This window comes from Cyprinus carpio, chromosome B5 (assembly GCF_018340385.1).
Source record: "Cyprinus carpio isolate SPL01 chromosome B5, ASM1834038v1, whole genome shotgun sequence".
NCBI classification, from domain to species: Eukaryota; Metazoa; Chordata; class Actinopteri; order Cypriniformes; family Cyprinidae; genus Cyprinus; species Cyprinus carpio.
This window is the reverse complement of record NC_056601.1, coordinates 10050652-10065202: the sequence shown is the minus strand read 5'-3', so window position 1 is coordinate 10065202 and position 14551 is coordinate 10050652. Positions and strand designations below refer to the sequence as shown.

Sequence of the window (14551 nt, the reverse complement as noted above, 5' to 3'; positions counted from 1 at the left end):
ACTTTGTTGGAGCTGTGACACATTGTGTAATGGAGTTAGGGCAGACAACACTTCTTGAGCCCATTCTCACCTCCTCTAATCAACATTTCCTATCTACTGCTGTGGCCTAGTAGGTGTATGTGGTTTGATGTTAGGGGTTGGCAACATCACCAAATATGTGCCATTTATATGGGACATGTCCTGGCCAGGATTTTTATATTGCCTAAAACATCCAAAGTAGTTTGACCAAAAACATGCAGGTATTGTACATAATCGACCAATCGTGGCACGTGAAAAGATGGGATCTTTAGAGAAAGAACAAAAATGTTTGTTTGTTCATTCGACTTGAAGCACAGCTGCGCAGACCGATCATTGTATGACACCAAAGTACCGCAGGAGCATTTCGAAAGCATAAGGAGCCATCTGCTCTGCTCTCTATAGCTCTCACGAATGTTATACAATGATCGATCTGCACAGTGCAAACAGCTAAAACCTGGATATTTTATAATATAAATATCCTGGCGAGGACGTGTCCCATAAAAATGGCCTGTATGGTTACTTGTATCATGATATGAGTAATTTTATTTCACGGCAGCGTATATTACAACAAAGTTATTTTTGCTTTAAATAAGGTCTTTATTATATAAAAAAAAATTTATACTGTAGAAATGTTATAATTCTCGTCACCAGTGTCAATATCACAAAAAAAACTAATACTAGCATAAATGAAAAAAAAGAAAAGAAATGCTACATTGTATAAAGTAATCAAATGTATAAAATCACTGCATGTTCTTCACTATGTAAATGAAATATATATTTCTTCTTATTAAAGTCAAGAGTAGGGAGAGATTTTCTCTCTTTTGTTATTTGATAAACATGAATAACAGACAGCAGGAATTTTAGACTGCTGTCACTTTAAGAGGTTCCTGGATCCAATATACTGTTGCACGTGTTTTCTTTCTCTGCTCTTTGGCCTAAATTACTGTGCTTACGAGGATACTTGCAAAAAAGGGAACTTTTACACATACAAATGTGTATTTAACTGTTCAAGGCCTATAAAGTGGCAAAAATAACTCTGTTTAATACTCGTGACCACTTTGTGACCACGTAGCACAGCAATGTCACGTGAGTGTGTAGCCACGATAGAGATAATAGTCAAAAATCTCTACATTGATACATTTCTACCAGTTCATTGTGTCTACTGATATATCACCCACCCCTGTTTGATGCATTGCGCCATGCTGCCCATGTGGGTAACATGAGGTTGAATCTAGTTTTCCAATCCCATTTTTACTAGTGGCTAGTGCATGTGATTTGATGCATTAAACTGTTGTGCTCATGAAAGTGACGTGACATACACCCAAGTATGGTGACCCATACTCGGAATTTGTGCTCTGCTTTTACCCATCCAAAGTGCACACACACAGCAGTGAACACACACACACACCGTGAACACACACCCAGAGCAGTGGGAAGCCATTTATGCTGCGTCGCCCGGGGAGCAGTTGGGGATTCGATGCCTTGCTCAAGGGCACCTCAGTCGTGGTATTGAGAGTGGAGAGAGCACTGTACATGCACTCCCCCCGCCTACAATTCCTGCCGGCCCAAGATTCGAACTCACAACCCTTGGATTGCAAGTCCAACTCTCTAACCATTAGGCCACGACTTCCCCAGCATCTAGCACATGTGGACACTATGAGTTTGAATGGCTTGCAACACATTCTGATCCCAGTTCCATTTTTTCTTCCCATCATTTCTTGTCATGTCCTTGCTATATTTTTGTTGTATGTCTCTAAAGAGCTATGGTTTAGTTAGATTGGGCCAAGGTGCTCATGTGGGAAATAAGAGGTTTAATACAGCTTACATTACTTTCCAATTCATACCTCTTCTCTCATCATCATTTCTGTCAACCTTGACTTAGTAGTTGGTGCATGTGATTTGATACATTGCACAATGGTACTAATGTGAACAATGTGAGGTTAAAACTGGCTTGCAACACTTTTGGATACTTTTCCCATTTCTTCTCGTCTCAGAATTGTTGTCACATCTCTACAAAACTGTAGCTTAGCAACTGGTGCATGTGATTTGATACATTGTGCTGTAGTACTCTCATAGGTAACTTCCAGCTCCAGAATCCAGCTCCCAGCATTTTCCTATTTCCACCTCTTCACCCCATCATTTCCTGTAATCTCTTTACTATTAATAGTGTAAAAAAAAAAAAAAAAAAAACCTTTTATAATCAGAGACAGGTGTTGTAGCACAACAAATGTGTTTTGTGATGTGGACAAGCAATCTGATATGATTCACTTTCTGCACCCTCAACACGGATGAATTCATCATACTCTGTGCCGAGAAGTGCTGAATGCTGTTGGGAATGTTGATGGGTTTGAGCCGGAATTCTGCTGGAGTTTCCATTAAACGTCACATCTCATCTATTACCACAGGAAACTAGGGTAAATGCCACTAAAAAAAAAAAAAAAACTTGCCAAGGTTACAGTACGTCAAAGAGTGATCTGATAAAAATATCTGTAGTTTTCATAGGGTGTGGGTTTTAAAGTTACAAGCTATAGTGTAATCCAGAGAGTGCAAACTCAACAACAGAAGATCTAGGTCAGTCTGGAAAGTCAAAACAGACAACGGAAGAGAGTGAGAAAACGGAAAAAAGAGCTTGATGCAGACAAGAAAGACAGGAAATAAAGAGAACTAGGGAGGTGACAGGACAACAGAGATAACCGTGATTACACAGGCAGGGAAACAGAAAGCTTTGTCTGATAGCTGAATGTTGTGCTAGAGTCGCTCAATCAGTGAAATATTTGTAACTAGTTCATAGTTGTGTTAGTGATTTGCTATAGTTGTGTCTCTGTGTGTTTTATGTCTTGGAATGTCTAAGTTTTCTTTAGCCTTATGTGCAAAAACAGCTCATTCTTTTTGCAGTGCTTCCCACACACATATCACTTGTTCACATTCACACTCTCTGTCTCTCACTCACATTGACATCTGACAAAAATAAAAAATATAAAAAAATAGAGCAAATTTGCATTAGTTGTGTTCAACTTCTCTTTTTGTTGATCTTTTAGTACTATTGGCTTGAAAGAGTTGTATTTTCAGTTGTATCCTTTCCTCTTAACCTTAGTGGAAGTGGTATTTCAAAGGATCTGGGCCACTAATATAAAGATTTCAAGTTCACTTTGTAGTGATGATCCAGGAACTGAGCGGATTCTGAGATCACAGTTCAGCACTGAGCAAAGCCACTAAACCAGATTCTGCTCCAGATGGATAGGCCCTGTTATTAGTTTTCTGTAAGTTGTTTTGGGCAGAAAGCATGTGGTAAGTGGTTTGTTAATTGGATTCACTTCAATCATGAGTAGTCTGACATACCGCAGACCCCTGTAGAGAACAGATCGAGCTCATAATGTGCTGCCTCGCTTCATCTCTGACTCTTTTACTCATTATGCACTACTACTGTTGACTTGTTTAATCCTCTGCACTGCATTGCATAACAAATGGTCATTACACATACTAACCAGAAGAGCTTAAATCAAATACACATGTCTTTGTATGCTAATGCTGCATTGTTATAATGCACACACTGGACTCTTTGGAAAAAGTTGGTTGGCTAAACATAGATTTGCAACATGTTTGGAGAAAAAAGAAAGAAAAGAAAATGGGCCTCCTGACAGACAGATGTACTGTCTCATAGTATAATGTTTTATTCTACCAGTTTCCATTTTCAAAGAGCTGACAGGTGGGCATCTCTTTTGTGTATGTGTGCACTCTGCATGGCTGTTAAGTCATTCAAGCACAGTGAGCTTTAGGTGTGGATACGGAGAGTGGTTGATCCACACACCCTTTGCATACAAAAACCATTCATATGGTTGTTTTTTTAAATAAGGCCACCCCTCACATTTGCTGCAGTGTTGAGATCACATGATAATGTGCCACTCATCTCAGTAAGTCTACTGCTGTTGGAGTTTTCCAGTTGCAGAGCAATTAAATCACAATTATTCTATGTAGTAACCTTTGCTTTTCTGCGATGTAGCATCCACACCAACAGGTGTCAGTGTTTTGTCCAAGACCACTGTTGTATAAGTTGATTAGGACGTTAAATATTCATACAATACCAAAAATCGTAATATGTTGCTACTGCAAAGTGAGTACAGCAAACTGTGAGTGTTCTTATGTTTGCTTATTTCTTATTCCTAATCATGTACAAACTACCTTTCAAAAGTTCGGGATGAGTGCAATTGTTGTATTTGTTGTTTTAATAGAAATGTAATACTTTTGTTTAGCAAGGATACATTAAATTCATCAATAGTGGCAATAAAGATATTTATAATTTCATTATAAAATCGATATACATTCATGTATTAAATATTATTATTTAGTTATTCTTAATTGTATTATATTTCACAATATTACTTGTTTCACTATATTTTTGATCAAAAAAAAAATTTTCAAGAGAAAGAACATAAAATGGTGAAGATCACATTGAAAGGATCTTATAACTCATTTACACGTGTCAATAAATTTGTGAGGACATTTTCCAAGGTTTGAACTTCACATTTATGAGTACAATAATTCAGTTTGTCGGCATGTAACAGTGTGTTTCAGTTTTTAGTGGAGTCATTTGTGTTTGATCATGAGACATGTTCCGTAACTTCACTCAGGAATGACTCAGGAATGTCCTCTACAGGAAAACCTGGAAACATTGTGTCCCAGCCTTCAGCTCAGGAAGTGTGTTTTCTGACCCGTGTGTGTGCGGGTGCATTGATAGTTAGTCTGGCTTCTGTAAGAGAGTATTCTAAGATTGGCTGAATTCTCAGCAGGTCTGAGATGTGGTTGCTATGGGAACAGCAAAGCAAGGCGATTGTCCTGTACAACCACTGGGAAGGTACCTGTCAATCATGGGGTCGGAGAAGACAGCCAGGTCTAATGGAAACACATGTTCAGCTCAAGGAGAGAGACAGTTATGCAGGTGTTGGTGCGTGTGTGTGTGTGTGTGTGTGTGTGTGTGTGGTCTTATCTTCTTGCCTTATTGCACTGTTCTTGAGAGGTTATTTCATGACGATGGTTGTAATTTTGTTTAGACAACAAAAGACATTCAACAGCAAACATCTTTTTATCAGCATCTTAGGATAAATGAAATAAATTGCTGTTTGACATCTCTGACTGAAAAACACGACCTCTGGTGAAGGACTTTTATTTTTATTGTAGTAAAAGTAAAACTTGGTACATCAATAAAGCAGAAATCAAAGGGTTTGAATGTTTTTTTTTTTTTTTTTTTGACTAATTAGTCACTCTTTACAATCGTACAGTTTTTCTTGACATGGCACCATTGTAAAAAAAATGTAAAAATATATGTTTATTTAAATTTAGGATTTTTCTGTTTAAATAGTGGAATAAATTAATATAATCAAATTTTAAATTCTAAAACATGTATTTAAAAATTATTTTGTGGCATGTTTTGTCAAATATTTCATGGTAATATTAATAAATAAATAAACAAAAAAAAAAATCAAATCATAAAATAAAAAATAAAAATCAAAATTAAAATAAAAAAAAAAATATTTCATACATATTTTTGTGAAATAATTGTAATGAAGTTTAATGAATTAATTTTCTCGACATGGCACCATGGTAAAAAAAAAAAAAAAAAGTCCATAAAAGGTATGAAAGTCATCGTCAGAATACTCCATCTGCCATCAGACATACAAACCGCGTTAAAACAATCTCTAAAAGAACAAAATAAAAAATAATAAAAAAAAAAAAAACCACTATCAACAATCCCTTTGTCAACAGTCTCCTCTGTGTCTCATACGCAGCATGCGCTGATATGGAGAGACACAGAGGAGACTGTTGACAAAGGAATTGTTTTTTAAAATTCCAAAATGCATATTTTAAATGTATATTTAAAATAAAATAAAAAATCCTTTTGTCATATTTTTGCCAAATACTTTTAATGAAATTTAATTAAGTTTAATGAATTAATTTTACCTTTAACAATCCTCTATGATGATAATTAGCAGCCCTGTTTGATGCACATATCTGTATGCAGTGTAATCAGTCCTAAACCAAAAACATCTGACATGTAGTTGGTAAATAAATAAATGTTATAGGTTACTTATAAGTAAGTGTTGTCTTATAAGACCTGTGTGTGTTTGTTGGTATATTTGTGTATCTTTTTTCATGTTTCTCTGCCTGAGCATACAGGTGGTTGACACTTGTAGCAGGACTAAATGAAATCACAGTGATCATCACGCTAATCTAGAACCACACACATAGTTTTTCGTTCAAGCAGATGCTCGCTCTCACTCTCTCACAGCTGCGTTCCTTCACATCTTCTATCTTTAACAAGCAGACACTCACACACTGAGAGAAAGTGAAAGCCATCTCTCCCAGATCAAACTACACAGCTCCTCACTGTTGAATTCTCATTACACATCACCACCGGGCTTGATGGAAACTGTTGACTTGATTGAAGTTTAATAATCTGCTGTTGAAAGGGTTTTTAGCAGGATAATGAGACCTTTGCACTTCCACCTGCTTCTTTTTCATTCATTTTTGTGTTTAGCATTTTAAAATCTGTTTTGAAAACGATCTTGATCTAAGAGAAAATGTATTTAGGCATACTGGGGTAACCAGACATCCGGCTGCAGCTTTCCTGTGTAACATCCTAGTTTTTTGGTGAAATAATACCAAGTAGCTAACAGGGCACTGCTCACTATAGAGATTTTGGTAACACTTTACCACTTTATTCAGGTATAATTATTTACGGCAAGATATAATGTATTACAATACACATTATTATTATACACATAATAATTATAATGCATTATACCCATCAATAATCCTTTATAATGCATTATACATTCAGGCTTTAAGTAAAGTGTTACCAAGGTTTTATGTTATTACCATTCGTCCTTTGTCTATTAATTATTACATATTTGTTGCTAATTGTGTATTCATTATTATTAGTTCGCCACTGAAAACTTGACTGAAGTGGATGACTTTCAGGAGCAACCATCATCATCATCATTGTGCTATCATTTATGAGAGGAACAGGGTGTCTCATATTCATCTCAACAGACTTTCCTGTTTATAAATGTGACCCTGGACCACAAAACTAGTCATAAGGGTCAATTTTTTTGGAATTGAGATTTATACATCATCTGAAAGCTGAATAAATAAGCATTGCTTTTAGGATAAGACAATATTTGGCAGAGCTATTTGAAAATCTGTAATCTAAGGGTGCAAAAAAAATCTAAATATTGAGAAAATTTCCAAATTAAGTTCTTAGCAATGCATATTGCAATTCATAAATTAAGTTTTGATATTTCATGGTAGGAAATTTACAAAATATCATCATGGAACATGATCTATACTTAATATCCTATTGATTTTTGGCATAAAAGAAAAATTATCATTTTGACCCATACAATGTATTTTTGGCGGTTGCTACAAATATACCCGTGCTACTTATGGCTGGTTTTATGGTCCAGGGTCACACATGTTTGATGACTAAATTTACATTTGTATGACTTTTCATAGTTGATGGCTCATATTCAATTCAATTCAAGTTTATTTGTATAGCGCTTTTCACAATACAAATCATTGCAAGCAGCTTTACAGAAAATTTAAGGTTCTATTTTAAAGTTTCTACATTATATTTAGTAGTAGCTTATCAGTGATGACTATGTCCATATGGCAGAAATGTACAGTAAAATTCATGCAGTTAGTTAATGACATGCAATCATTTCTCTTAGTTGCCATGATCAAAATACACAGAGCAACTTTTTGTTTCATAAATAATAATATAGGCAAACTTACTAATTCATGGACCACTGTTCTAGAAAAGTTTTTTTTTTTTTTTTTTCCGTTTCATTTCAAAATTCAGTTTACATTGGTGCGCAGTTTTCTAGTTCATCTAATGTGATTTAAATGACTTTTGTGTAATACTTTGCTTTGGGTCTTCAAATCTTCATGGAATATTTGTACAAATTGTACAAATTTTATGCATTACAACGTATTTATCACACTACTAATATATAAGTGAACTTCAAAAAAACACCCTCAGTGTGTGTGTGTGTGTGTGTGTGTGTGTGTGGTGGGAAATTGAGTTCTGACTGAAGACTTTGCTCAGGCAGTGTCTTGAAGGGGGATCAGTGTGTGATAGTGAGATCAGAGCGGAGCACTTAACATAATCCGTTTCTTGATCTATGTACCTATCCTGACACTGATTGAGTGAGGCAGTCAGTCAGGCTTCACTTTTTCCCAGCATGTGAATTCTGAAGGGCAGTGAGGAACAGTGGCAGGATTTAAGAGCTTTGTATACGGAGGGCGCATTGCGGTAGAGTTTTGATGACTTTATGAATGGGCATCTATGTAGGGATGCACCGAATATTCGGCCGAAAATTGCAACAAAAGCTCTTTCGGGGTTGAATAACCAAAAAGATTGAATAAATTGTACTGAACAATTGCATGACGTGATCAAAAAGAGGCACACACTAATGCAACAAACATGTTGGCAGTGTGGAAGTATTTAAACTATCCGAGGAAAACGCAAAAACTATTACAAGCACCAACAGCGAGAGACTGTTTAGTTCTGCATTGCATGTTTTCGATGAGAAGTGGAATGGTGGTTGTTGCTAGTTACTGTATGATGGTTAAAATTGTGAAGACCTCCATCAACATTAATTCATGTTATTATTGTAATTTTACTGTTGTAAATATTTTTAAAGCACATTTTGGCTTTTTAATTTATGCAATGGTTAAAAAAAAAATTCGAAAAAATGGAAAAAAAACGAAAAAAAGTGTTCCGTGTTCTATACTCCCCACCATTTTCTTCATTTTGTTTGGCTTCGGCCAAGAATTTTCATTTCGGTACATCCCTACATCTATGACATACAACTCTTACATTATGAGTGGATGAATGGATGTGTTGGCATGGTGATTGTTTATGTGGTATCTGCCTATTTGCCTTAATACAATTTCTCCATCCCTCTTGTCTCACAGACTCTCCACCTGAGAAAACAGGGCGGAGACGTAGCATGCCGGGCTCCGCCCCTGACAAAGCCCCACCTACAATGGAGCCCACTGCCACTGCTGCTACACCCTTCAGGGTTACAGTGAGTATTATATGTGTGTCTGATCAAACACAGTCTGGAATCCAGATGTAATCCATATTGTGCCCACATGTATCTTATCTTTATTGCTGCTACTACTTCTGATCTTTAGTATTAAAATTCTGCATTACTAATAAACGCTAGCTTTCAAGTCATTTCGTCAAATGCTAATTTCCTACTTGAGGCTATAAATGTGAGCTGTGGTGGTGTTTTATTATTATTTTAAGTATTAAAATAGCAAAACTCCAGTGCACATTCAACCAACATAACATTAAGCCTAATAACCAAACAGCTGAAACTCAAGATGCTGATCCAGCCCAAAACCACATACCAAGCCTAATATTTTAAGTATTAAGTTGAAGTCTGGATCAAAGCTATATTTATAGGCTAGATTATACATAAGGATATTACATAGAAAATGAATCCCGAACAAGCTTCATTTGAAGAGAATGTTTTATTGATGGGCATCAGGGAAGATTTAACAACGTTCAAATGCTTGCTGTAATTGGTATGAAGTTGTAATGATATGTTTATGAGCGTGAGCTCTATTAGCAAGGGATGAAAAAACTTCTCATGATTGAAAAGCAGTCTGTTAGCAATCGTTTTAAATTGAAGCTCACATTATGTGCCGGTTGTGGAAGTGAATCATTAGCAATCAACAGCAGGTGGTATTCAGTAGTTTCACCCTCTGTATAAAATGCAGCGCATGTGGGCTTTTTATGTGTTTTTGCTGCTTAGCATTTACTGAATGCAGGTGTAATTACATTTAAATGAGACCTCTGAGGTGACTCGAGGGCCACTTGACCTCTGAGCTTCTGCAGATTCAGGCCCAATTACTCGTCTAGCCTAGTGCATAGTTTGCAAATATCTCCTACGAAGTTAAAACATGATCTGAGAACACTTAAGTTCCATCAGAAATCTTCTCAGTGCTGTACATGTTTGAATAGGTTCAAGGCACACAAAGGAAGCCTTAGATGTCATTGTTTTGGATGAATGATGGAAGATGCCACATAGCTTGATTGTTAGGTCAGTCTATATGGACAATTAGGGAAGTAATGATAATCCCCCTGCACCCCCCGCTGGTAGGCAGTGGTACTGTACCTTTCTGAATCAGGAGCTCATGAGAGTTTTCTCCCCTCTCCCTCTCTAGCCTCCTTTTATCCTCCTTTCTGAACTCTTATTCACTGTGCATGAATAACTATATAAATACCAGATCTGGTTTTGACCATGAGGCATGGACAGATGTATTGAATGACCTTGAAGATTCTTATATGAAAGAAATTGTGACATAATTAATGTACATGTCAAGAAAGATGGATGTATAGTTTTGTTTTGTGAATGCAGTATAAAACCCACTCTTTGAACTCTTGCTGTGTGTGTGGTAAAGATGGAGTGTGGGAAAAGCACAAGAACACCGGTTTCAGCAAAGGTTTCTGGTGTTTATTTATTTATTTATTTATTTTTTATTGATTAGTTACTCAGTAGCCTCAGGTTTGTTTTGTGTTAAACTGTATCTGACACTTTACTGGGTGCTTGACATATGCAGTTGACTGAACTGACAAGGCATTGGGAAATGTATTTAAAGTTATACTCTGTTATTTAGATAGATATAATCATATGAATAAGCTATTATTATATTTAAAAAAAAATGGCTTTAGGTAAATATTTCAGGTCATTTTCCATTGATTTGCAGGTTTTTGATATATAGGCTTTTATTAATTTCTGCCACTTGCACCTAACCCAAGCTTTCTCATCTGCTTTCACATTATGAAAAGGTGAAATGTGTGTTATAATTTTAGTCAAAGCATCCTTATGGTTTAACGTAGAGCTAAGGGTGATGGAGTCCTGCAAATATGTGTGCCCAAGGGCCTCATGGGACCACGATCCAGCCCTGGATATTGACTATCAACATCCATGACCTGTTTGACAGACCTGCACGATAGTTGCTTATTAACACGGTTTGACATTGCATACCATTACTGAATTATTTACTAGGGCTGCAATGAACACTGTTTTGATAACTGATTAGATTATTTTTCATTCAGTCAAATTTTTCTCTGTGTGCGTGTGATATTGTGTGCAAAAATAGTTTACACCAAGGCCCGTTTACACCAAGAAAGATAACTATAATGATAACTTTATTGGCATCCAAACCAAGGACGATAATGTTCTGTTTATTATAAGAGTGCGTTGCAGATATTTCATTTGCTGCTTTTCATGCTCAAGCTCATTAGACAGGTGGATTCTGATTGGCTATCAATGTTTTTATCATTCATCAGCTGGAAAAAAGTTGTGAAAGTGATTGCAACAATATTGTTGCTCTGTGTTGCTATTGTTGTGATGTGGACTTTACTATTCTCATAGAATTAGAACAATTATTTAAACTTTGTACTGTAGTTATAGTTATCATCCTTGGTGTGAATGGCTCTTTGCAATAAAAGAGCATGAGAGCAGTTTTTGTATAAATACTGAAAAGGGGAAGAATGTTTTGCAGGAATGCACACATTCTTTCCTCATAGCAACACATTTCTGACATCATATGAAATTCTCCCGTAAAATAATTGTGATTTAAATTATGGTTCATTTAAAACCATAATTTAATGTTTAACAAATTACCACATGATTGTGCTTCCTTGCTGTTGAGCTGCTTGATTGACATGGTCTGTGAAGCATTTTTTTGTTTTGTTTTGTTTTAAATAATGTTAATGACATCAGGGGCATTTTTAATCTGATGTTTTCTATCACAAAATATGCATTATAAGAACATAACATAAGAACATACAATAATGTGCTGCTTGTTAAGTTGAGTGGATACTTTTATTCAGCAAGGATGCATTAAATTGATCAAAAGTGGCAGTAAAGACTGATGTAGTTGCTGCTGAAATTTCTGCTGGAATTAATTACATTTTAACATAATATGTTATTATTATCATATGATTGTCAAAAAAAAAAAAAAGCTCTGAACCGCTGTTTTTCAGAGAGCCGCCAAAATACTATAAATTATTCTAGTCATTTATAACTAATACTAAGAAACTGAAAATCAATTAATTTAGGAAATACCAGTCAAACTCATTATCAATTTACTCTCGACTCTATTCAGAGCGCTTGACCACCTGGCAACATGAAATTACAAACTCATAACCTTCTTTGAAGCAAGCTTTGAAGCTTCCTGCATCAATATTTTTGCAATTCATGTTATGTTTGGACAGGGGAGCTTGTTTTATTATTCAGATGTCTTCTTGTCATTGTCTCTCTCAGTCCTCTTCTGATTTGATTTCCTTTTCTTTCAATGCTAGCGAACGGTAGGCTGCAATACTCTGAGTGATTGCTCTGTGATTAAGAGATGTCTGTGTATAATAATTTGCATATATTGTGAATAGTAATCAGTAGGGTGCTTTAATTATGTAAAATATGCAGAAGTGTTAATTGGTAGGGGGGAACGGCCTGCTTTCTGTTTGTTTACTAACACGATCTTGTCAGAAACTTCATGTCTGCTGACTCGCCTCTCTTTCTACACCTTTTCTCATTCTTCTCATTGTGTTTGTCACTTTCTCGCATTCTTGTTTTTTATCTCTACAATAGCAGGATGAGTGGATCGCATTTTGTCCTTGACTCATTCTTTTCTTACAATCCTTCACGTTCTTGCTTGCATTTTGTTCTCTTCTTTTTTCACTCTTTCTCACTTTATGCCTCCCTTTCCTTTCCATGCCCTTGATGCCAACCTGCTGTTTCCATGGTAACTGGTGCCTAAAGGAAGTTGAGTCTTGAGCCGCAAAAATGTGATGGGTGCGTTCACAGAAAAAAAAGGTGTATAATGTGGGATAATTAACGAGTGAGTGAATGTATGAAATGGTGGTGAAAGATCAATATGAGTCTGCCTGTTGTTATTATTATAATGTCTGTCCTTTTCTCTGTCATTTCCTCATTAGGGGTTTTTGAGTCGCAGGTTAAAGGGCTCAATAAAGCGGACTAAGAGTCAGCCTAAACTGGACAGGAACAGCAGTTTCAGACACATCCTGCCAGGCTTCAGACCAGTGGACAACGACAGGTAAACAACAACAATTTTCCATCTTATTCCAATCTTTATTAATGCTGAAGTGTTTAATTTCTACACCACTAACGTCATCTAGAAGAACCTGCTCTTTAGAGGATCTGTGTGTTTGGATCGTTTTAAACCAGTGGTTCTCAACCTTTTTGACTGCAATGAAAGCTTTTTCTGTAATGACATAGCTGCTTGTTTTCAAATATATAGGCCTATTGCAGAATCTAGGAGAGACAATATGTTATGTAATTTTCCCACTTTTTTATGACTAATGAGTTTACTGCCAATTAATGCCAAATAAAAAAAAAAATAGAGCCTGAGAGAACTAGAAAAAAAATCATATTTAAAAAAATTTAATTTAAAATTACATTTTCTGAAAAAACTAATTAAAATGTCTTGATTTTTTGTTTTAACTTATGTCTCAGTTTTACTCATTTTAAGCGTGTTTGCAGCCCACTTGGAAATGCTCCCTGGTTGAGAACTATTGTTTTAAACTTATTAAAATGATCTTAAAAATAGCATTAAAATGTCATCTTTAATCTTTCAGTCACTGTCTTGACTGGAGATCAGTTGTTACAGTCATGGCACCATGTGTTACTGGAAATAATAAAAAGTTGGAAGTTGGTTCTGACCTATTTTAAAACTTTACTGGAAATTAATGGATATGTTACTGTATGAGTGGCTGAGTATGGCAGTTGAGTCTTAGTATAGATATTTTTGCATGTGTTTGCATTCTGTGTGCTAAATCCTATGGAATAGCATCATATGTAAATGTGCGATTTTGCATTTCCTCATGTCCATGCTGCATAATTTGCTGCACAGTGAACAATGACGTGTGAAGTGTGTGTGTGGTCTGAAAGTTTGTGTGTCTGTTTGGCAGACTGGTTATTGAGGTCACTTTTGACATGCCTCTCTTGTCAGTGAAAACCGACAGAGCTTTGCAGTCCAATCTGTCATCTCGGAGATGCTCCTTCATGCATCTTCTCTTCCCCTTATCCCATAAATATCCCTCACTTTAAACAGACTGCAGCTGTGCTCTGCTCTTGAGTTTTTGCTCATTTCTATGCAAATTTCTGATTTGGAAACTTTCGCTGTACTTTATTTTACCGTAAATGTAATACACTTACTGTTATGCTCACAATTTGCAGAACCATAACAGTTTGGTAGTGGTACTAGAAATAGATTGACGTGACAAATTTCAGATCTAGCTGTTTATTCCTATTTTCTTTTCTAGTTTAAATCTTGAGAGTGGGCATTAATTGTGAGGTATTGTGAGATGGGAGTCTGCTGTAGGACTAAATGTAAATCATTATAGAGAAGTCAGGCTTCCAGGCAGGACAAGAATGCATCGATCGGAAGCCCACTGTCCAATAAACAATTAATAGCTTTTTTTCCCAGTGCAAACAGC

The 14551-nt window shown here is 36.0% G+C and overlaps 1 protein-coding gene across 6 annotated transcripts in view; it reads left to right on the top strand.

Moving 5' to 3' along the window:
* LOC109090153 (disabled homolog 2-interacting protein-like) overlaps window positions 1-14551 on the top strand; it is a 143621-nt gene that overhangs the window by 72339 nt on the left and 56731 nt on the right. For all 6 annotated transcript variants that reach the window (XM_042724229.1, XM_042724228.1, XM_042724230.1 and 3 more), the window contains 2 exons: window positions 8992-9104; window positions 13031-13149. In XM_042724229.1, coding sequence (XP_042580163.1) covers window positions 8992-9104; window positions 13031-13149 — 232 coding nt within the window. The remainder of the gene's footprint in view (window positions 1-8991; window positions 9105-13030; window positions 13150-14551) is intronic.